This window comes from Ostrea edulis, chromosome 10 (genome assembly GCF_947568905.1).
Source record: "Ostrea edulis chromosome 10, xbOstEdul1.1, whole genome shotgun sequence".
Lineage (NCBI taxonomy): Eukaryota > Metazoa > Mollusca > Bivalvia > Ostreida > Ostreidae > Ostrea > Ostrea edulis.
In genome coordinates, this window is record NC_079173.1 from 38,525,711 (window position 1) to 38,548,496 (window position 22,786).

At 33.0% G+C, this 22,786-nt stretch overlaps 1 protein-coding gene across 21 annotated transcripts in view; it reads right to left on the reverse strand.

Moving 5' to 3' along the window:
* The window catches only part of LOC125666012 (leucine-rich repeat-containing protein 15-like), a 304,143-nt gene that overhangs the window by 202,692 nt on the left and 78,665 nt on the right, over positions 1-22,786 (reverse strand). For all 21 annotated transcript variants that reach the window (XM_056151253.1, XM_056151256.1, XM_056151251.1 and 18 more), the window contains exon 4: positions 9,437-9,508. In XM_056151253.1, the coding sequence (XP_056007228.1) occupies positions 9,437-9,508 (72 nt within the window). The remainder of the gene's footprint in view (positions 1-9,436; positions 9,509-22,786) is intronic.

A 22,786-nucleotide genomic window follows, 5' to 3' on the forward strand; every position in this document is an offset into this window, starting at 1 on the left:
TTATAACTTATATATAGATTCATATTTTAAACGTGTATGAAGATATGTAATGTCGGTTCTGTATACGTTTGTCGGCTTTACTCAATTTTATCAAGAACATGATTGCATCTACGATGCTAGATGTAAATGCGCATCTGTTGAATCCAATGCTATTTTTTTAAACGTTGAATCCAGGAATATTTTTGGATCTCATCTCTGTTATTTCCAGAAGTCTCTAATTGCCGTTCTGTAAGTTTTGTATGTTATGGGGTTTATAGAATTGATCACTGTTTACTATGTTCACTTGCTTAATGGTCACAGTTCGGTATCTTGACATCTTCATCTAACCTAAGCTATTTGATATAAACATATTTTATTGAGAGACGCAAACGGATAGGGCAACAGACATAGACTGTAGAGTAGAATTTCAAACGAGAGGGAGCCCACATATACACATGTTTGTGTTGATTGATGGTGTTCCAAATGAAATAACCAAGGAAACTGTACTTAGTCTAGTATCATATATATATTGTACAATTAAATAATGTCTTCCAGATATTGAGGATGAAGAACTGAAATATTTTGTTACAAAATTACAAACTCAGCCATACAAAATATTGTACAACATTATAAAAAGCTTCTTGTAGATTTGAATTTCCAAAGCCTGTTTGTACACAAACGAAAATACTTGGAAATATTGATTTTAATTTGGGTAACAAAGGAAAATTTTACTTTACGACAAGAGGTAAAAATGAAACCATTGTTCGCAAGAAGTCAACAAGGTTGGCTAACAAACTGATGGTTCAAAATGTTTTACTTTTGATGATGAGTTTCACATGCGTTCTTTGCATTGTTCAATGTTTATTGCTGACTTTGAAAAAAGCATTGAAACTTGACAACCTCTCAAACAAGAGCTTTGCACTTGGTGAAAAGTAAATTTGAAACACAAAATTGTCCATTTCACCTGTTCCTTACGGGTGGAGCTGGTGTTGGAAAAACATATATAACAAAAGTACTATTATCTTACATTCAGCACTATTGTGCCATGGTTACAAATTCTAATCATGCGGTGGTATGTGCACGTATAGGATCTGCATCTAATAGCATTAATGGGCGTACTTTGCATTCTATATTTAGAATTTCAATTGCAAGTTTTTTTCAGTATGGCTCATTATCTAGTTATAGTATATCAAAGTTACGACAAGAATAAAAAAAAGTGCATACAATTGTTATTGATGAAATCAGTATGGTGAGCAGTGTAATGTTTTCATTTATAAGCCGGCGACTATCAGAAAAATGTCTTTGGGGGTTGCAATGTTATTGTAATTTGTGTTGTTGTTTTTTCAATTCGACCAGTAAAAGGTAGCTTTTGTTTTACAAATGTGTTACTTTGGCAACTTTTTGATTCTATATTTTTAACAGAAAACGTGCGACAGAGAAATGATAATTTATATTCTGCTTTGTTAATAGGTTATCCAAGTGATGAAGATAATTTGCAACTTAAAACAAGATTAGTATATAACACACAAGTGAACTGTTCTGAAGATTTACACATCTTTCCAACTAGAAAGTAGGTTGAAATATATAACAAAGAACAACTGAGTAAATTATGCAACAGAACATTTGTTATTCTTGCTGAACATAATTTTTCATCATCTGAACAAAATGCATATGCGCATGTTCCCATGGACATGATACCGCTTGATGATAATCTTGCTGGTGGTTTGGAAAGAGAGTTGATGATTTCAATTAATTCTAGAGTGATGTTGACAAGAAATATCAATACTGATCAGGGATTAGTGAATGGCGCAATGGGCATTGTAACAAATATTGAATTTATAGGAAGCATTCCATCTAATATCGATGTACAATTTGACACCCTACAACTGGATGAGTCATATGTAATGGTAAAAACACAGTTCACACACCTGTCCCTATTCAGCGCATTGAAAGCGAGTTTATTTATACTGGGCATCATGTTATTAGATCACAGTTCCCTTTGATTTTACCATAGGCATGTCCTGTACATAAGGTAGAAGACATACCATTGGACTCAGCATTTGTAGACCACGGGAGTGTAGTATTTGATAATGGAATGGCTTATGTAGCTCTTAGTAGAGTCAGAACTTGGTCTGGTTTGATACTTATTCGTTTAGATCCCATGGAAATTAAGGCTAGTGAGTCAGTTATCAATGAAAATGAAAGGTTGAAAAATTCAACAAATTAATTGGTCTCTCCAGATATGATTTAGAACAAAAATGGAAACAGGGTCACTGCAAATGAACACTTTTATACTTCACCCTTGAAAAATGTATATTTTATAAGAAAAGAGTACTATTAAATGTGGCATGTATTGCATGTAAAAAAATTCACTGTATTAGTAGAAAATGCTCAAAAGAACTCCTTTTGTATTTTACAGGAAATTGGCACTTAATTAAGACTTATATAGATGATACCAATGAATGATTTAGATATATGTTTAATTGTCATACATGCAATCATACCAAACTGTTTTATTCCACATTTTTATGTTATCACTATGCTGCTCATATGTGTGCATCGACCATTTAAAAGTTAAACCAACACATTTCTAACAACCGGTATCAAAAGTTCTCTATAATATAAAAACTTAAACTTTTTTCTTTGAAAGGATGACACCATAATTCTCAAAGTCTGCAGAGTATTTAAAGAAATTCAGTCTTATAAAAACTCCAAGACAGATAAAAGTCATGAAATACTTTAATCTGGTGTGTGTAGAAAACCTAAAAACTTATCATGTAAGAGTATACCTGACTGGAAAATATGAAATATTTAAGGAAGGCCTGACATACAAGTTTTAAAATGCTGTTTTGAAAGGAGAGAATGTACTCTGGGTGACCAAAGATACTATTGTTGCATACGCTGTCCCTGTGATTGTTAACTCCACACTGCAAATTCCACCATTGCCAGAAGATGTCCCACCACAAGGAGTAGTTCAGAATTTGCCATCAGCGTTTCAATCACCATCAAAATCAACTGTGACTGGTGAAATTGTTAAAGTAAGTAGCAAATATCACGGAAAGATATACAAAAAAAAAAATTCGTCATTTTCTTGAATCTAAATTGTAAATTTAAATATTACTAAAGATGTGGTTTGGGTATTAATTGCAGGTCCCCCCTCTAAAGCAAGTCCGAGATGGAACATTAAATGTTAAGTCCCTTTTGATTAAGGACACTGATGGGTTGGCAAAAATATGTATATTCAGTAAAAACGCTGAATTAAATTATGAAGAAGGTGATGTTGTACAGATAACGTCTGAATATCCAAATCAGTATCTGAATGTACCTCAACTTAAAACAACCTCGGAGTCTAGATGCCAGGTAATATTTTTTTCCCATTAATCTACTTTCATTGTGCTTGACCTTTCTATTAAAACATTGCTCCTGATGTTTACAAACATATACTGAGTTAATAACTTGTATGCATTGTGTAAAATAGAAATATAATAATACTACACTCCACATCCAGGGGTTGGGGGTAATCTGGCATGCGTCTCAATTTGTTGGGCCTACAATGGCCATACACATTTATTCATATTGTTAGAATTTTCTTTTGTAGTTAATATCAAATACCTTGAATGTCACTGATCCAACTTATGGCGAGTTGAAGGCATTTGAGAATGATAGTGACTTCAATAATTGCACAAGTGACATCAGCAACAAAATCAATACAATAACAGATGTTTTAGAAGTTGATATATATGAAATCTGCGAAAAACCTGGTATATATATATATATATATATATATATATATATATATATATATATATATCAATCAGATAATGCATACTGTTATCCCCCTTTCAAAGAAGAGTAAATGACCCTTATTTATTTTGAAGTCACGTGGTCAAGGATCAAACTGGACAATCGACCTAATTAAAATCAGACTTTTTTTTATTTTTTGGGGCCACTTGAATCACTCGGGTGACGCATTACTATTGGTCGGCATGCAGCGTCCGTTATATAGTATCTGTAGGTGAAGGAGACTGGAAATTGTAAATTTCATTGGCCCCTCCCCTTCTCCAAAGGGGACTTCATTTTAGGGTAAAATTGTAAAATTGATATATTTCTTTGAAATATTCTTCTTACATCTATACATCTAGCAATGAAAGTGAATACCGGGTATATAGTAATAATGAGCAAGGAAAATTTATTAGGGCCCGGCATGAAATGCAGGAAGCCCTGTAGTACTCACATTGCCTGTTCTTTGTGACACGATAACTCAAGGTTTTTTAATGTATATTTTTCATTTTTTTTTAGAGAAATAATTTACAGTAAGAGGAAGACGCCTATATAATTTAGGGTCATATCAATTTGTCTGTTTGTTGTCTTTGTTATCATGAACACTTTATTGTGACACGATAAATCAAAAAGGGCACAATAATGAAACCTTAATATTTATCACTGAACACTTGCCAATCTCATTTTCTGGATGCATCACCGCATCTAACTGTGTTTACAACATAAACACTGATGCTTAAAACCATCAACTGTTACTTTGGATTCAGTGTTTTGTCCCTTCATGGACTTCGATACTTGATTTTCATGTATTGATATACTTAATTTTCATCCAAGACAAATAGTCAACACTGTTATTCAAAATGTTACTGTTGAAGTGGTAACATTTAAGAATCTTATGGATGTTATTTTGTAACACTGTCAGATACCAAAAAACATTAAGTAATTGTTTCGTCCCTTCGTGGATTGAGATACTTGATTTTCATTGATCCAAGACAAATACTCAGCACTGTTATCTAAAATGTTACTGTTGATGTGTACCATTTAAGAATCCAATACATGTTATTTTGTAACACTGTTACCAAAAAACAGTAAGTACTTGTTTTTTCTTTTCGTGGACTTGAATACTTGATTTTCATGTATTGTTATACAGCGATCACTGGTTAGAACGCCAACATTTATACCTCTGCAATTTCTGCATTATATCGGGGGAGGGGGATATGTGTACAGCTGTCATAACAAATCGAACAAATTTTATCTACTACATCGTGCTTTGGATGCCTGGATAATCCCGGGGTCCAGTGGTCGTAAATGACTTGTAATGGTAGGGATATTTAATGATTTCCAGTTTTTGCTTTATGTCCAACACGCTTAGACTTCGGTATGTCCGCCATACTCAGATTTCAAAAACAATTATGCATATTTGAACTCGGTTGATTACAATTTACGTAACTTATTATCTGCTCCAAACTTTGATACCTTGAGGACTAATGGCGGATAATTGCTTTTATGTAAACCTGCTCACTCAAATTTTCTTGCCGTTGATTGGCGATAATTAGCGGGGATGATTATAACGGAAATTGACCAAATCCTACCTGCGAATAGGATGGCGGTATGCCAGGGATGGCGTTATAACGGGGTTTTACATAGAAAGGAAAACAGAACTTTGAACTTTTTTGGCGATATGCGGGGATACATTATAACGGGGGAATACTAAACTTGATTTTAATCCAAGACAAATAGTTAACACTGTAATTTAAAATGTTGCTGCTGAAGTTGTAACATTCAAGAATCCAGTATATCTTATTTTGTAAACTTTTTCACTAATTATCTCAAAAGATAATGTGCTAATTATTTACTCATATTTGCATTGTATGATGAAAAATTTATGAATATGAAATCATTGAAGTTTTTTTTTATTCAATTTGCTGGAGTATTATTTATTAAGTATAATTTCAACAACATTGCCCTTTGAAAACGGATACATTACTAGTGTGCCATGAACCTTTCCCTGGTTGTGTTGTTTAATCTTGAGTTTGCTGATCACTGGTTTTATTTTTATTGATTTTTGTTGAGGAATGTGGGGTTTTGTATTATTTATGTAAATTTAAAACTTAATTGCAATAGCATTTAAAGGTTTTACAGATGCAAAAACAAAAAAACAAAAAACAACAGTTATTTATTATTCGTCATAACATCTATTTTGTTTTAATCTGCAAAATTAATGCTTTTTAGTTTCCTTAAAGGGACTGGTTCACGATTTTTGAAAAATATATTTTTTATTTTTGATGTTAAATATTAAAAACATAACTGATTAAATGTTGAGAGTGAAAAAATCGGAACTTTTGAATGCAAAAATAAAAGTAATATTTTAGCCTTAAATCTGTGTTGTGGAAACAAATACTCCATTCTTTTCATGTATACAAATAAACCAATGAATGTTAATTTTGTAATATAAAGCATCTTAATTTGACATAATCACAAATTTTAACTTTTAGATGACACATTTTACCCAAAGAATGCTTTTAATGTGAACGATATAATAAACTTAGATCGATATCGATTTCTTTTGAAATTTTCATAAACAATAAAATACCGCAATCTTTGTTGACAAAACAAATAACAAACTCTCTAGATGAGCTTTTGTCATGATGTATAACTTTGATTTTTATGTAACATTTTTTACACACATTAGACAATAGCTTTTGATCATTAAGAGTGAAAAACAAAATGTTGGGGGAAATCGTGAACCAGTCCCTTTAAAACATCATTTTCTTAATGTCTTAACTAAATGTCTATTTTTAACCATTCAAAAATCTAGTCATTTTTACAGAAAATTAGGACAGTTACTTAAGCATTCTAAAGTATGGTAGGGTTTCTTCACATTTGTTTAAATTTTCAGTCAAACATTTGTTATACCCTGCATTAACTGTTGTCTATCCATGCCTTATATTTTGTGAAGCATTACTTGTTTTTTACATGTTAAATTATTTGATAATTGTTCAGAAGATATTTTGTTTATATATATATATATATATATATATATATATATATATATATATATATTCCAAATCCATATAGGGTTTGTGATAATAAAAAAAAACTAGTTTTTGGCAAACTGTAGGCTTGTCTATCTTATTAGAGTTATCTCTCTTGTACTGTTCATGTTTAGCGCAAGGGGAGGTAATTTTGATTGTTGAGTTACGCAACTTTGCATATAGAGGGTGCATATTGGCGCATTCTAGAAATTTCTTAAATTAATGGCTGGACAAGTCCAGAGTAAACAAAATTTCCCCACTTTCCACCCTAATGCATAATTTGTTAAGGGGGGGTAGATATGTTAATAGTCTAGTTGGCAGTTGATCGATGAAACTTGAAGATGATGTTCAAGCTAGTTAGTTTTTGATATGGGGGGTGTTAAGCTCCCCATCTTTGGTGGGCCATATAATTGTGGATATTAAATGTATGTTGATTGTGATGTTTCATCATGCATATCTTGTTTAATATTGGCTGTATTTACCATTGCATATTATCTGTCATTTACATTAATAAATGACATTTTTCACATCAACAAGATTTTCTCATTCAGACCCACCAAACTAGCACACACTGTGTTGACAAAAATATCTTGATAATGTTTTCATGTATAGCATTTATAGTAGTCATGTTGTCTGTCCAACTGTTTTTACTGTTGGTCAATAATTTTATATGTATACTTTTTCAACTGTCCAAAAATCATTTTGAAAAATTTCCAGATCATATTTATGACCCCCTCCCCTCTTGAAAGAAGCGAGGTATATTGCATTGCACCAGTCGGTCGGTTGGTAGACTACATGTTGTCCGCTCAATATCTTGAGAACCATTCACTTGATCATAATGATATGTCATATCTTGGTTTGTTATGAGTAGAAGAGAACTATTGTTTTCCAGGTCCAAGGGTCAATCAACTACGGACATAAGAATAAATTATTTGCTGAATATCTTGAGAACCCTTTGCTTGACAGGCATCAAACTTGGTACACTGGTACATAAGAGAAGATGACCCCGATTGATTTTGAGGCCAAAGGTCAAGGTCAAACTGGACATTGGAATATTCAGTCTGCTCACTATCTTGAGAACCTTCTGCTTGACAGACATCAAACTTCGTACATCTTCAGGAGATGACCCCTATTGATTTTGAGGTCAAGGGTTAAACTGGACATAGTAATATACTGTCCACTCAATATCTTGAGAACCCTGTCCATGACAAGACAACAAACTTAGTAAACTGGTATGTCTTCAGGAGAAGATGACCCCTATTGATTGAGGTCATATGGTCAATGGTTGAACTGGGCATAGTAATACATTGTCTCCTATATTCTAAAAATTATTTGCTTGATTAACACCAAACTTGGTACACTGGTACAGCATAAAGAGTAGATATGACCCCTGTTGATTTTTAGGTCATATGGTCATTTCACTCCTGACCACATAGGCACCTGAAGTATGAATATTACTACACTCCCTACTTTTTGATAATTTTTTGGTGGTAATACTTTCTTTGAAATGTGTAAATTCCCAGTCTATCTCACCCCCCCCCCCTTTCAATTTATGTAATCGTGTCACGCTTTTTGTAAGCTTTCGAGATTGACCCTCTACCGCTATAATAAAATACCGGTAGAAGGCCAATCTCTAAAGCTTACAAAAAGCGTGAAACGATTACATGTATTGAAAGAGGAATTAGATAGACTGGTAATCCACACAATTCAGAGAAAGTATTGCCACCAAACAAAAATTATCAAAAAAGGGATGTGGTAATATTCATATTTCAGGTGCCTGTGCTCTCGACATAGTAATCATGTGGGGATCCGGGTTAGAATAGATCCCCAGTATCCTTTGATTGTCGTAAGAGGCGACTAAATGGGGCGGTCCTTCGGACGAGACCATAAAACCCGAGGTCCCGTGTCACAGCAGGTGTGGCACGATAAAGATCCCTCCCTGCGCAATGGCCATAAGCGCCGAACATAGGCCTAAATTGTGCAGCCCTTACCGGCAGTGGTGACGTCTCCACATGAGTGAAATATTCTTTAGAGACGTTAAGCAATATTCAATCAATCAATCTTGACATAGTAAGATGTCTGCTCAATATTTTGAATTGATACTACTATCAGTTAAATGATGTGTTTTTGCAACCCTTTTCAATTTAGCACCATAGGGGACATATGTGTCTTACAAACATCTCTTGTTGTAATTCACATTTCACCTCTTTGTTTAGTATTACCAAATTGTCTTTTGAATGAGTGATTTCATTTTCAAATATTGGTGAGATCACTCATTAGTATGGGCACACTGAATCTATGATGTCAAATATTCCAATAATAACTTCTTGAATCAGAAATATCGCTTATCCTTTTATCACCTATACACTATTAGTTATTCCTTTTTCATTTTAAAATTGGAGGTTGTTGGTACTCTATCAAAAAACTTACGGAATATACTTGAACAATACTATAAAAAAAAAAATTCGGCCCATAAATGTGGTGTTTACACCAATAGTTTCTTGTGTAGTATAGTATGAGGATCTGAAAAAAATGTCATTGACAGGGTGATATATTTTCATATTCATACACGTTTCGTACAATTCCTCTTATTAACATTAATGACTTGTACAAATTATTGGCATTTTTATAGATATACTTACAAGGTTTGTAGACTCGTCAGTGCATCAAATATTCCAATCGGTAACGTTGTTATGTTATTCCCACTCAGGTATCTGAATAATAAACATTTCCCAATTAAGCTTAGTTACAAAGGTGAAATATATAATTCCGTAAACTCAAAATGCAAGAGAATGGCATTTACAATATATATGTCTTTAAACATGAGAATTAAATTCATCAACAACGGTTCATCTATTTTCTAACAACACTTTTCAATTATAATTATGTTAGAAATTGTCTAGTCAAATCAAAATAAGAACACCACAGCATTTCCCACATTTGTTTTATATTTATACTATTTTCCTTTACAGAACAGAGATGTTAAAGGTATACGAACACATCAACTTTATGGCAAGTGGGATAATTGTAGGTTCTATATCCTCAGCTTCTTATATCTATGTAGCGATAATCCATTATCATCCATTATCATCTGGCTATCATATCTATGTATCTGAACTATAGCTCCCAAATGATTAAATGCAAAACTGCATTTTCTGCTTATGATCAATTAGCTTTCTAATTACGCACTGATTCACAACAAGTTTCCAAGCTAAACTTTGGAAAGATGATAATGACGTTCAGAATTTATATGAACGTGTGCTTAGAATATGTTCCCATGTTAGAAAGGCTTATATTTAATTTGAATTTTATATCTAACTGTGAAAGGATAGTGGTACGCAACATTATATTATTTTGATAGCATTTTCATCGTTGCATTTTGTGCTTTTGGTAATTTTGACAGAACGTATGTCTCCAAGGCGTTACTTGGTCAACACGTGGTTAGATTTGAAAAATGTTAGTTGCAGTTTATAATTCAAATAAAACTGTTCATAATATGTCATCACAAATAAGAACGTCATGATCTGTCTACGTATTAAATGTTGAACTTATACAGTATAAATTTTGATGCACCACATGCACATTTCGACAAATAATGTATCTTCAGTACTGTTTAACCGAAATGTTTGAAATCCGAAATAACAATGAAGTTTTAGAGCTATTACAGGGGAAACAATGTGCCTAAAAGTGGGGTCAAATTCGTTTAAGGATGCTTGAATTAGATGATCCTTAATTTTGAAATGAATTTATAAATTTTATAACAGCAATTACATATACATCAGTATTCTGAAGCTAGTAATAAAGTAATTAGCTACTGGACTGTAGAGACCCTCGGGGACTAACAGTTAACGAGCAGAGGTCTCGATCCAGGGGTCATAAAATACAATTAAGGAAGTGCGTTAATTGGTCTATACATGTAATTCATTAAAGATGTATTATTCTGATATATTGATTGGACAGTATTAAGTCAACTGGAAATAAGAAGATCACAGCAGTTATCATATTTGTTTTATATTTCAGTATCTTTTATTTACAGAACGGAGATATTAATTGTATACAAACACATCAACTTAATGACAATCTTTGCATTGGCAGATAACTATTCATTTAATTTGTAGTTGTTGATAATTCTTTGGTATAGGCAGATGGACTTTATATTTGCATGGGATGTTTAAAGCAGGATTTATTCAAAATCTTCTATGTGAGAAGAAAGAACATCTTGCTGTGACCTTCGAGTCAACATTTAGATGTATCAACGACCTGTCATTTAATTACAATAATAGTTTACATTCTGATATATATATATATATATATATATATATATATATATATATATATATATATATATATATACTGGGCATATCTGCTTCATATTTATCTATATTTATTGAAAGTAAATATACAAGGCGAACTAACAAAAATTACATTAATTAAGTTTATTGTTTTTTTCTTTTCGGACATTTTGGATCAGCTCTTTGGACAAATAAGGCATGTCCTAATTCGCTCCACTTTTAACATTGATTGGCAAGCCTAAAGACCAAAAACATGTAGTCTGCGTTGTAAATGCGTTTGTAGATTAGTGTAGTTGTAGTGATAGATGTATTTATATGTAGTTTTTGTTATTATGCTCTGTTGATATTGACCACATTATGTAATTGTTTTCGTTTGTCCTGAAGAAGGGACGGGTCGTCCCAAAAAATTGACAATCTCGTTCTTCGTGTCGTTGGTCATTTTAGTGCTTTGTATATATATATATATATATATATATATATATATATATATATATATATATACTGGGCATATCCCACTGAACTCAAAATAAAAGACAACACAGTCGTTCACTTCTGCTTCATATTTATCTATATCTAGCGGTCGTCGGCGGGGGATGCTTACTCCTCCTAGGCACCTGATCCCACCTCTGGTGTGTCCAGGGGTCCGTGTTTGCCCAACTATCTAATTTGTATTGCTTGTAGGAGTTATGAGATTGATCACTGTTCGTTATCTTCACCTTGCATTTATTGAAAGTAAATATAAACGGCGAACTAACACCTGAATTTTATGACAAACGGGATTGTTTCAGGTTCTTCACTGTCAACCTCATAGATTTATGTAGCATTATTTCATTGTCAACTACATATGGTGTATATATCTCTCCAGTAAGTCGATACACCAGAGCTTGTCCTGACTTCTGGTCATTTTTAAGTCGAAGCAGGCTACTGAAAAACAAGGTGAAGATGCAGGGGTTCCACAGTCTCATTTAAAGTCAACATTTAGCAAATTATATGATCATTGTAGCGATCTGGTTTGCAAACACAACATGGCATTGGGTTAAGTGCTCTCTGACGTGTTTCATACCGATCGTTAGAGCGTTATTTTCTCACTAAGTTTCACTACGGATACATTCGTTTACTTGATCAAGATATAAGGCTTATGGTGGGTGTGATCGGTCGACAGGGAGTGTTTGCTCCTCCTTGGCACCTTATCCCACCGTTTGTATATCTAGGGTCACGTGTTTGCTAAACTATCTATTGTGTACTGATTATAGGAGTTATCAGATTGGTCACTATTCGCTATGTTCACCTTTCATAAGATTTACCATTGTTCATTATTTTCAATTCCTCATTGATCACTGTTTGGAATCTTCTCATTTTCATCTTCCAGGTATCTAAAGTATCACAAAGCATGATATATTGTGATGTCAAATATACCATCAATGACTCTTAAACAGCACCTGCACTATTATGATTCATGAGGTATTTAATGACTGTATTTCAAATTAGTCATCTACCGGTGTATGCTAGCCTGAAATAGATTTTTATGCCATTGCCATGATGTCGTAAAATATCAAAAATGTTTACAAAAAAAAGCAACCTTTCCTACACTTACTCTCATTAACATCATTTGCTATAGAAATAATTTGGATCCACATAGATTTATTTATGGTGCATCTAAGTTTCAAATGTATCAAAACATTAATTCGGTAACGCTGTTCTTTGATTGTAACTCACGCATCTGAATCATTAAAAAAAATCTTGATTAGCCTTAATTGATCAACGCTACAATCATGAAATACATTACTATGTAAACTGATTCAATATTCCAGAGAATAGTATTTGCAATAACTATGGTTAAACACAATAATTAGATACACCAACGATGGTTTATTTATTTTCTAACGATAATAGTTTTTATTATATGATTGAATTATAATTAGCTCTCTACTTGATTGAGATCCAACAATGTAGACACCATACTAACTTATGATTACCTGCACGTGACCTTCCAGGTGAACATAAGGAATTATTTTTTCCACATAGGACCAAAAATAGGTCGGGAATTTCCAATTTGACGCGATCGATTATGCTTATTTTTGTCATCCAATGAAATTCTGCGTTTCTCACAGATTTCAACAGACGTATATGGACAATAGAAAAATGGCGAGGTTTGTTTTTTAATCATTTAATCATATAATAAAACAATTATTGCTGTTTTTGAGGTCAATACGATGATTTAGCCATCTTCGAAGTACGATATTCTCCGAGTCCGGAGGGCTGTCTAAATCATCGTATTGACCTCAAAAACAGCAATAATTGTAAATCATTCATATGTTAATTAGAGAAAACCCAGTCAACTTGAAACACTTTTTCCCCCAAATTAATTGTATAGTTGTATTTTCCCCCGATCACAGGTGTGCATGGTAAACGAATACATCAACGTAATGGTAAATGGGATATATTCAGGTTCTTTCTCATCGCCTTCCTGCATCTATGCAGCAATGTTCTATTATTATATTGTCATGTTATTTATGTATCCCAATTGATTGAATACATCACAACTTTTTCGGCTGATTGACAATTTGGTTTCACATTTATTATTGACTCAAATTAGGTTTTCAAACTATGATTCTAAATCAAACAATTGTACGATTTCTAATACATTTTTGGTAAATTTGCTTGAAATTATGACCCAATGTCGAAAGATGAACTACTGACTTATGATTTGCAATCTTATCTCAAATATAAAAGAATTCTTTACCTAACATTAGACGATGTATGCACCATTGCTACACAAACATCGGAAACTAACGATGGAGAAGCTAAACTAATCTCATTTGTCATCAACTAGAATTGTTAGTTTGCTGTTAATAACCTTTTTTCAATGAAGTATCGAAATGCAAAGCAGATGTGGAATTTGTGATATCTTTTTTTCAAATTCACAGGGATATATCGAATATATCCAGTGAGCTGGAAATAAAGGACACCACAGAGTCATCCACTTCTGCTTCATACTTAGCTATTTTATTGAAAGTAAACATTAACGGCAAACTGACAACTCAACTGTATGACAAACGAGATGATTTCAGCTTATCCATCGTCAACTTCCCATATTTATGTAGCAATATTCCATTATCGCCTGCATATGGTGCTTATATATCTCAACTGATTCGATATGCAAGAGCTTGTTCTGCGTATAGCCCGTTTTTAAATCGAGGTAAGCTACTGACAAACAAGTTGATGGTACAGGGATTTCAACAGTCTCGATTGAAGTCAGCATTTCGCAAATTCTATGGTCGTTATAACGATCTAGTTCGTCAATACAACCTCGCATTGGGTCAAATGCTGTCTGACGTGTTTTATACCGATTGTTAAGCCGTTCTTGGTACACTGATTTTGACTGCGGAAAATTCCGTTTACTTGATCAGGATATAAGGCTCACAGTGGATGTGACCGGTCAACAGGGGATGCTTACTCCTCCTAGGCACCTGATCCCACCTCTGTTGTGTCAAGGGGTTAGTGTTTGCTCAACTTTCTATTTCGTAATGCTTATAGGAGTTATGAGATTGATCACTGTTCGTTATATTCACCTTACATCAATGAAAATACAAAACTTATACGGTACCAATTTTGATGCACCAGATGCAGATTTCGACAAATAATGTAGCTTCAGTGATGCTCAACCGAAATGTTGGAAATCCGAAATAACACTGAAGTTTTAGAGCTATTATAGCCAAAAACAGCGTGCCAAAAAACTGGAGTCAAAAACAGCGTGCCAAACAAGTGGAACCAAATTCGTCTAAGGATAAGAGCAATGCATGAGGGAGATAATCCTTAATTTTGAAATGAATATCTAAATTTTATAACAGCAATTAAATATACATCCGTATTTCCAAGCTAGTAACGAAGTACTTAGCTACTGGGCTGTAGAGACCCTCGGGGACTAACAGTCCACCAGCAGAGGCCTTGACCCAATGATTATTTTCAGTCAATAAAGCGCCATTGATATGTGTAGATGTTGAGTTGAAGTCAACAGGAAGTTTTTTTTTCGTGTCATGCTGAAACCTTGGATTGAAATATGCTTCGTAATAATACGAAAACAGGTCATGTAAAAACGGAACACAATCCGTGCCCATCAAAATTTTAGCAGACTGTTGGAAAACCTGATCATCAGAACCAGGGAGTCATAATCGACAAGGAACTCCAACATGTTTTTTTTTATTTCAACAGTAGGGTATTCGTGCGTTGTATAAGAGTGATGGCTAACAAAGTAATATTCTGGATGACTGATCACTAGATATGAATATTTCGTTTTTCATTTTTTGCTGAATAAGTAACCATCCATAATGTATCCAAGTCCAGTCTTTGATTTATCGTAATGAGTGGTTGTGTATAGTGTTGAAAAATCAGACGGTTTGATGTTGTGGGTTTCAGAAAAGCTTTTGCGATTTCAAATCTAAAAGAAATCTTAAAACCTTTTATAGATACATGTTTGATATACACTATTTATGACCTATATTGTGGCACAGTATGTTTGTTTGTTTTTTATTTTACAGTTGTCAATAGTTTCATAAGAAGCAAATATAGGGGCTTTGTAGAAAGTCTGTCCCATCTAGTAAAGTATCGTTGTTTGTAAAGGTTTTTGTGAAGGTTAAGAATACAGTATAGGGACGACAATTCATATTCTTCTATCCAGTTGAATGGGATGTTAAATGTGTTTAAAACTGAAAAATCATGATTTTGAAGATTTTCATCTATTGATTACCAAATGTGGAATTAATACCAAACGTGTGTAAAATACAGGTTTGATAATGAGTCGTTTAATCAATGGAAAGATAATAGAATATTCCAGAATCGGAAAACTGCATTGTCTACAGTTTTGAATATGTTCAGTCTAAATAAGGCATAGTACATCTTTGTAAAACAACTGACTGTATATTTCATAAGACATGATCATAGTTTTCACATCAGTTTACACACAAATCATACACAAACAAAAAGCAGTTTCCCCTGTGTACAGTATTATACGTACAGATACGTTGACATGTGTACATGGAAAAAAGAGGGGAGGATGCTTATTTCGAATCATATTCTATGATATTTAGAATACTTGATCTTTTCATGAAATATCATGAATATCGATGCGTCTTCGCGGGATATTATTACATTGTGACTTATTAGATTGTGACTAATAATACATGGTGTTAATTCTTAATGTACAATACATGGGAAAAATACACTCTAGTAATTAGCACTGTAGTGATATCCAAAAATTACAGGTATTAATGCATGGCTTAAAACTTTACGAGCTCGTTCGTTTGGGATGCATGTGGTTAACAAACGCCCACACAAAGTCACTCGCTTTATCGGAACTAAATCGACTCAAAACAATGATCCCATAATTCATCTAAGTACAAAATGTATTAATATTATTATTAAAGAGACCAAGGATTGCATTTAAATCGTTTAATATTGGTATATCGTTGAGGCAGACACAACTAGTTACTATATTGAACAGCACGTAAACTGTTCAAAGAATGTATTGTTTGTGAGGCAAATACAAGAATACACGAGAAAAAAATTTAAAATGGTTGTTAGTTGTCTGTTAGTAACCTCAGATTATGTTAGCCGCCGTTTGGAAACTCTTGGAAACCTCGAGAAACACCAACCCTTTCTCATTATTTCTCAATATTTTTGGTTTAACTCATTGTACTGCCCCCTCTCTCTAAATAGGTAAATAAACAAACAAGTAAACAGACAAATAACTAAAACATATTTGCATAGCCCCATATAACCTACATACACCATGTTAGTTCAATCGGTTCACAAACACAAGAGTGACAGTCAATAAATGTTCGTTATGATTACAGCTCCCAGTGCTTTGAGGTTGCGATCAATATATATATATATATATATATATATATATATATATATATATATGTATATAGTTTGTAAATAAAGAATTAGGTATTTGATACAGTAAATACATCCAATAATAAAAGTCAAGAAACACAAAACTCGAATAACATTTCACTGTTAGCGCTTTCGGCTTTGTACATCTAGTGATAAAATTGATATGTAGGACAGGACACAGAATGTTTGTCCAGACGGCAAAAAACTGTCAGGGTAGTGAAATCATGCTACGGAGGAGACTGTCATAAATCGTACTAACAATATTGTTTTGCGCTGTGGGCCGTATACACGAATAGTTTGAAATCGTCCGTGTTAAGTAAGCGATTCAGAGTTCATGAGTGACCTTGCCAAGCATTTACCATAAGATTGTTGAAATCCAACTCTAACACCTAGTATTGCATGCAGAATAGACTTTCTAAACCGAACACATTTATTCGAATTTGCCCAATTATGTTAATTCACACTAGAACGTTTGAACTAAAAATTCATAGAGTATACATGATACTAATAAAGGTCATTGAAAGTCCATCTAAAGGTGGATCAAGGCAAGATGATGAGATTTATTGTGCAAAATACGTATTATAAAATTAACTTGAAATGTTCGTACGTCTTTTGAAATGTGTTACAATGTAATTGTTAAAATCACCGTTGTATGTTATAGGGATGCGTTTTCAACAGAAAAAAGTTAGAAGCCGACAATTCTCAATATAAAAATCAGAAAACTCGCCAACTTTGTTTAAACGTTTATTCACGGAAGGGATATCATATGCTTCCGTATTTGTAAATCGTATGGTGACTTAGACCAGGCATTCATAACATTATTTTTATATAACTTATTGATAAATGAGATTGATCACTGTTCGTTATCTTCACAGTTCATGCATATTTTAAACGTGTATATAGGTATATAAGTCCGGTTCTGTATTCGTTTGTCGGCTTTACTCAATGCTATTAAGAACATGATTACATCTACGATGCTAAATGTTAATGCGCATCTGTTGAGTCCAGGGCTATTTTTTTTTAAACATTGGATCCCATCTCTGGTATTTCCAGAGATCTGTAATTACCGTTCTGTAAGTTTTGTATGTTATGGGGTTTACAGAATTGATCACTGTTCACTTGTTCATTGCTTACAGTTCGGTATATTGACCTCTTCATCTAAACTAAGCTATTTGATGTAAACATATTTTATTGAGAAACTATATAGGATTGGGCAACAGGCAAATCCTATATAGACCCTCTCCCAAATCTAAACTAAGCTATCACGCACTATGACTTATTATGTCAGATATTGTAATCAATGGACTAATGCATACACTATAACTATTCCTGAGACGAATAACAAAGAGTAATTCATTAGTGTATTCGAATATGATATAGGTTCCGCAGTATTCACAGGGCGATGTTAGAATAAAAAACGGTTTCAAGTAGATAGTTTCGTACAATTAATCTCATTAACATTGTTCTCTGGAAAACAAATACACAGTGTCCACACAGATATACTTACAAGATCTGTATATTTCTCAATTTATTCAATATGTGAGGACATGATACTTTGTTGAACATCATTCTAATTCCCACAAATACTCTGAAGTTCTTCTTAAAACATTTTCTGTTCGGATTCCCATAGACACAAATTGTATTAAATATTGGTCAAAACTTTCTACATAAAAAAGTCTTCCTGTGGCCTTCATGTCGCCAAATATATATATCTACAACGTTTGATATGTTAACAATCATATTTCGATTCGATATATCCCAGTGGATTCTCAAATGAAAGAAACCATAGCGTCGTATATATCTACTTCGTACTTAGATGTTCAATTGAACATAGATGTTAACTACAAAATAACAACTCAGTTTTATGACAGTTTTACACAGTGAGGTTTCTATATCTATGTTGCAGTATAATATTCTCACCTATATATGATGTTTTGTGCTTCGACTGATTTGATGTACACGCGTTTATTCTGCGCATTATGAGTTTTGAAATCAAGACAGGCTACTGACACAGATGTGGACGTTACATATTTTTCAGACGTCTAGTTTAAAGTCAGCATTTCGCAAATTCTACGGTCCTTATTATGATCTACTTTGCAAATGCAATCTGTCATTGAGCTAAGTGCGGTCTAACCTGTTTCATAACAATTGTTAGACCATTCTTTAAAACCGATTTTGAATACGGATTGCTCCGTTTCCCTGGTCAGGAAATAGGTATCTTACCAGTAATGAGATCCCTTATATATTCCCATCAAAGAACAAACTTCAATCCAAATTATATTTAAAAATTGTTTTGATAATACCACAGTCGTAAATGATCTAACTTTGTATAAAATCATGATATTTCCTTAAAAAGCGGTTTCATTAGAAAGCACAATGATGACATATAATATTTCTATCAGTTATTAATCTTTATTGAATTGACAGAAAATGTTTAATTGGTAGTTACAGTATTTCAAATTTCATGCGAATGGAATCTTCAATTTCATAAAAATACTAAATTTTCGGTGCTATAATGGAATGTATATCTCGTCAAATAGATATCCCAGCTGATCCAATCAAATACACGTGGTATATCAAACAGAGGTGATGCTCATAGGTGATTAGTGGTTCAGATGATAACCACGTAATTAGTCAGGAGTTGCACTTATTGTTTCGGTATTCAAAGCAGGAGGTAATATATTTTAGAAAATCAAATATTGGTTAAAGCAAAGAAATGACTAAAATATTGATGGACAATTTTGCGTTCTAAGAATTAGATGTGTACACAGATGAAACAGAAATCACATATCCAAATGTTCATTACAAGAAATTGAAGGTAAAATATTGTCTAAATATTGGTTCTAAAGAAGATGTAGCCAGAGTAGTGGTATACTGCAAGGGAAGGGTTCGTCGTAAATCGTACCAGAGATATCATGGTACGTAAAACGAATTGTTTGAAATATTCAGTGTTAGGGAGGCACTTTAGAGTCTATTAGTGACCCAGGCGAGCATGTACCATGAGATTGTCTAAATAAAATTCTGGAACCTGAAATTACATGCAGAATGAAATCTCTAAACTGAACACATAAGTAGAATTTCCCAAATTATATTGATTTAAGCTAGGAATTTTAAAACTAATAATTCATAGAGTATACGCTCAAGGGAAGAGAATAAGGGTTGTTATTATGCAATATGCGTATTGTAAAAGTTGCTTGAAATGTTCATATGTTTTTTGGAATGTGCTAAGTGTTGAAATCGCTGATGTGTGTTACATGGATATATGTACATAAAATTATTTTACGATTTCCTATACGGCAAACAAACGTTCCTCGTATATGTATAGATGAAATTCAAATTCATATCGGGCATTTCGTAATGTTTCTGTATGGAAGGATACCAAGTTTTATTTCCCAAACTTCGTGTTTTCATATCCACTAACGATAATGAGACAAGGAAAAGGAAATGATAGAGAAAACGGAAATTGTGAATTTTACAACGTATTTCAAAGTATCACACCGGCAATTAGTTTTACTATTAATAATATAAAAGTAAAAAAGTACAATCATTTTGCTTAGTTGATTTGAAATAACGTAGTCGGAAATAGCCTATGTTACCAGTCTCATCTGCTGACACCGGAAACATATCACCCTACGTGGAATTTTCTGAGGTTGCTTTATCTGTCAATAAGACTAACCTTGAACACACGTGTTTTTCACATGTGTGTAAATTGCAAGAAAGTGCATCTCAGGATGCAACTTCAACTATTAACATCAAATATTTCCTTTGTAGATAATTGGTTATTTGTACAAAATACACAGAATCAGGGGTACAAAAATGAAGTGAGAAAAATAAGGGGGATGAGGATATTTTTTAATTGGAGAATTACCGGTGTGATGCCAATAAGTTGACTTCGGTGTGACCTTATAGGAGTTATGAGATCAACTTTATTGCAAATGGGATGATTTCAAGCTCTCTATCGTCAGCTTCCTATATCTATATAACATTAATCCATTATCATCTTGCCTTGGTGTCTATACGTCCCAAATGATTCAATGGACAACACATGTTTTGTTGATGATCAATTTGATTTGTAATTTCGCACAGATTCAAAAGAAGTTTTTGAACTAAAATGTACGGATGACATGTTTTTTATCCGCATTTCGATACAAATATGATGCAATGTTGAAAGGGGACTAGCAATTTATACTTTACCTCAAAATATGATGGTTTATCAAATATTCTGCGAACGGAATGATTTGGAGTTAATATTGAAAACGTTGGATTTTGATTCGGATATTTCCAGAGTTTGCAATTGATTTCTCTTAATCGTATATTGTTTATGGGACTTGTGAGATTGACTACTGTTCATTTGTTCATTTTTCATTGACCAATGCTCAGTATCTCCACCTTTTCATCTAAACAGAACTATCAAACATAGTCACTTAGCGTGATGTCATACAACACCTACAGTATTATGCTTCATGAGATAAATAACGATTGTATTTCAGAGGAGTAAAATATGAGTGTAGGGGATCTGAAACAGATTGTATTTCATTGAAAGAGTGGCGTTAAAAATCAATAACGATTGAAATTGATGAAGTTTTTACAAATACTCTGATCATCATGATCCAATTGGTATTCAACTAATTGACAAGTTTAGATGATTAGAATATCCGTATCTTCTTGAACATATCAATTATTCTATTTGATAATATTACGATATTTTTGTACTTTAACAACCTGAACCAAAAAGATAACTTTAGTGCAGTTGATATACACTACAATAATGGCATACATTTATTGTGTAAACTTTTCCAATATACAATAGCATGACATTTGCACTAAATATAGGTTTATATATATATATATATATATATATATATATATATATATATATATATATATGTGTGTGTGTGTGTGTGTGTGTGTGTGTGTGTGTGTGTGTGTGTGTGTGTGTGTGTGTTGATTACAAGATATTCAGTCAACTCGAAATAAGAAAACCTCAGAATCTTCCATATTTGCTTTATATTTGCATTTATATCTTTACAGAACACAGAAGTTAATGATAAACAAACAGATCAACAATTTCAAATGGGATGTATTTTACATCCTCAACTTCCCATAACTATGTAGCAATGTTCCATTATCGCCTGGGTCTTACATCTGATTCCATACGCAAGGGCATGTTCTACATATGCTCACATTGGTTTATAATTTTGCATTGACTTAAAGACCCTACACTGCTATAATTTTAAATTAAAAGATATGTACTGGTTGTATATATTGCATTATTTGCAAACTTGCTTCAATATTTCATCCGATATTAAAAAGGGAGTATCGATTTATATATACCGACGTTATTTCATACTATAAAAGAATGTATTTAACTTCACACTATTTCGATAGTATTTTCACCATTGCTTTTGGTGACAGGAGGCCTATCAAATATTCGAGGAATAAATAGCTATTTTGACAGAATTACACACATTCAAATTGTAGTTGTTTATAATTCGTTTGCATAGGCAGATAAACATTTAATTTGAAGTTGTTTATAATTCCTTTGCAGAGGCAGATAAATATTTTTAAACAGGTATCAATAAGTTAGTCCATTTCACCATGAAGATGATTATTTACGATGCTAATCATGAATGTTTTTATTTAACATGGTTTACATAGTTTCTTGTTCCAGTGATAATACTCAAAACGAACTTGCGGCATTACCAGAGTCCGTGTTTACCCTTCTATAATAGTCACCACTGTTTATTATCCTCACTTGTTCATTAATCACAGTTTGTTATCTTAACCTCTTCATGTATGCTAACT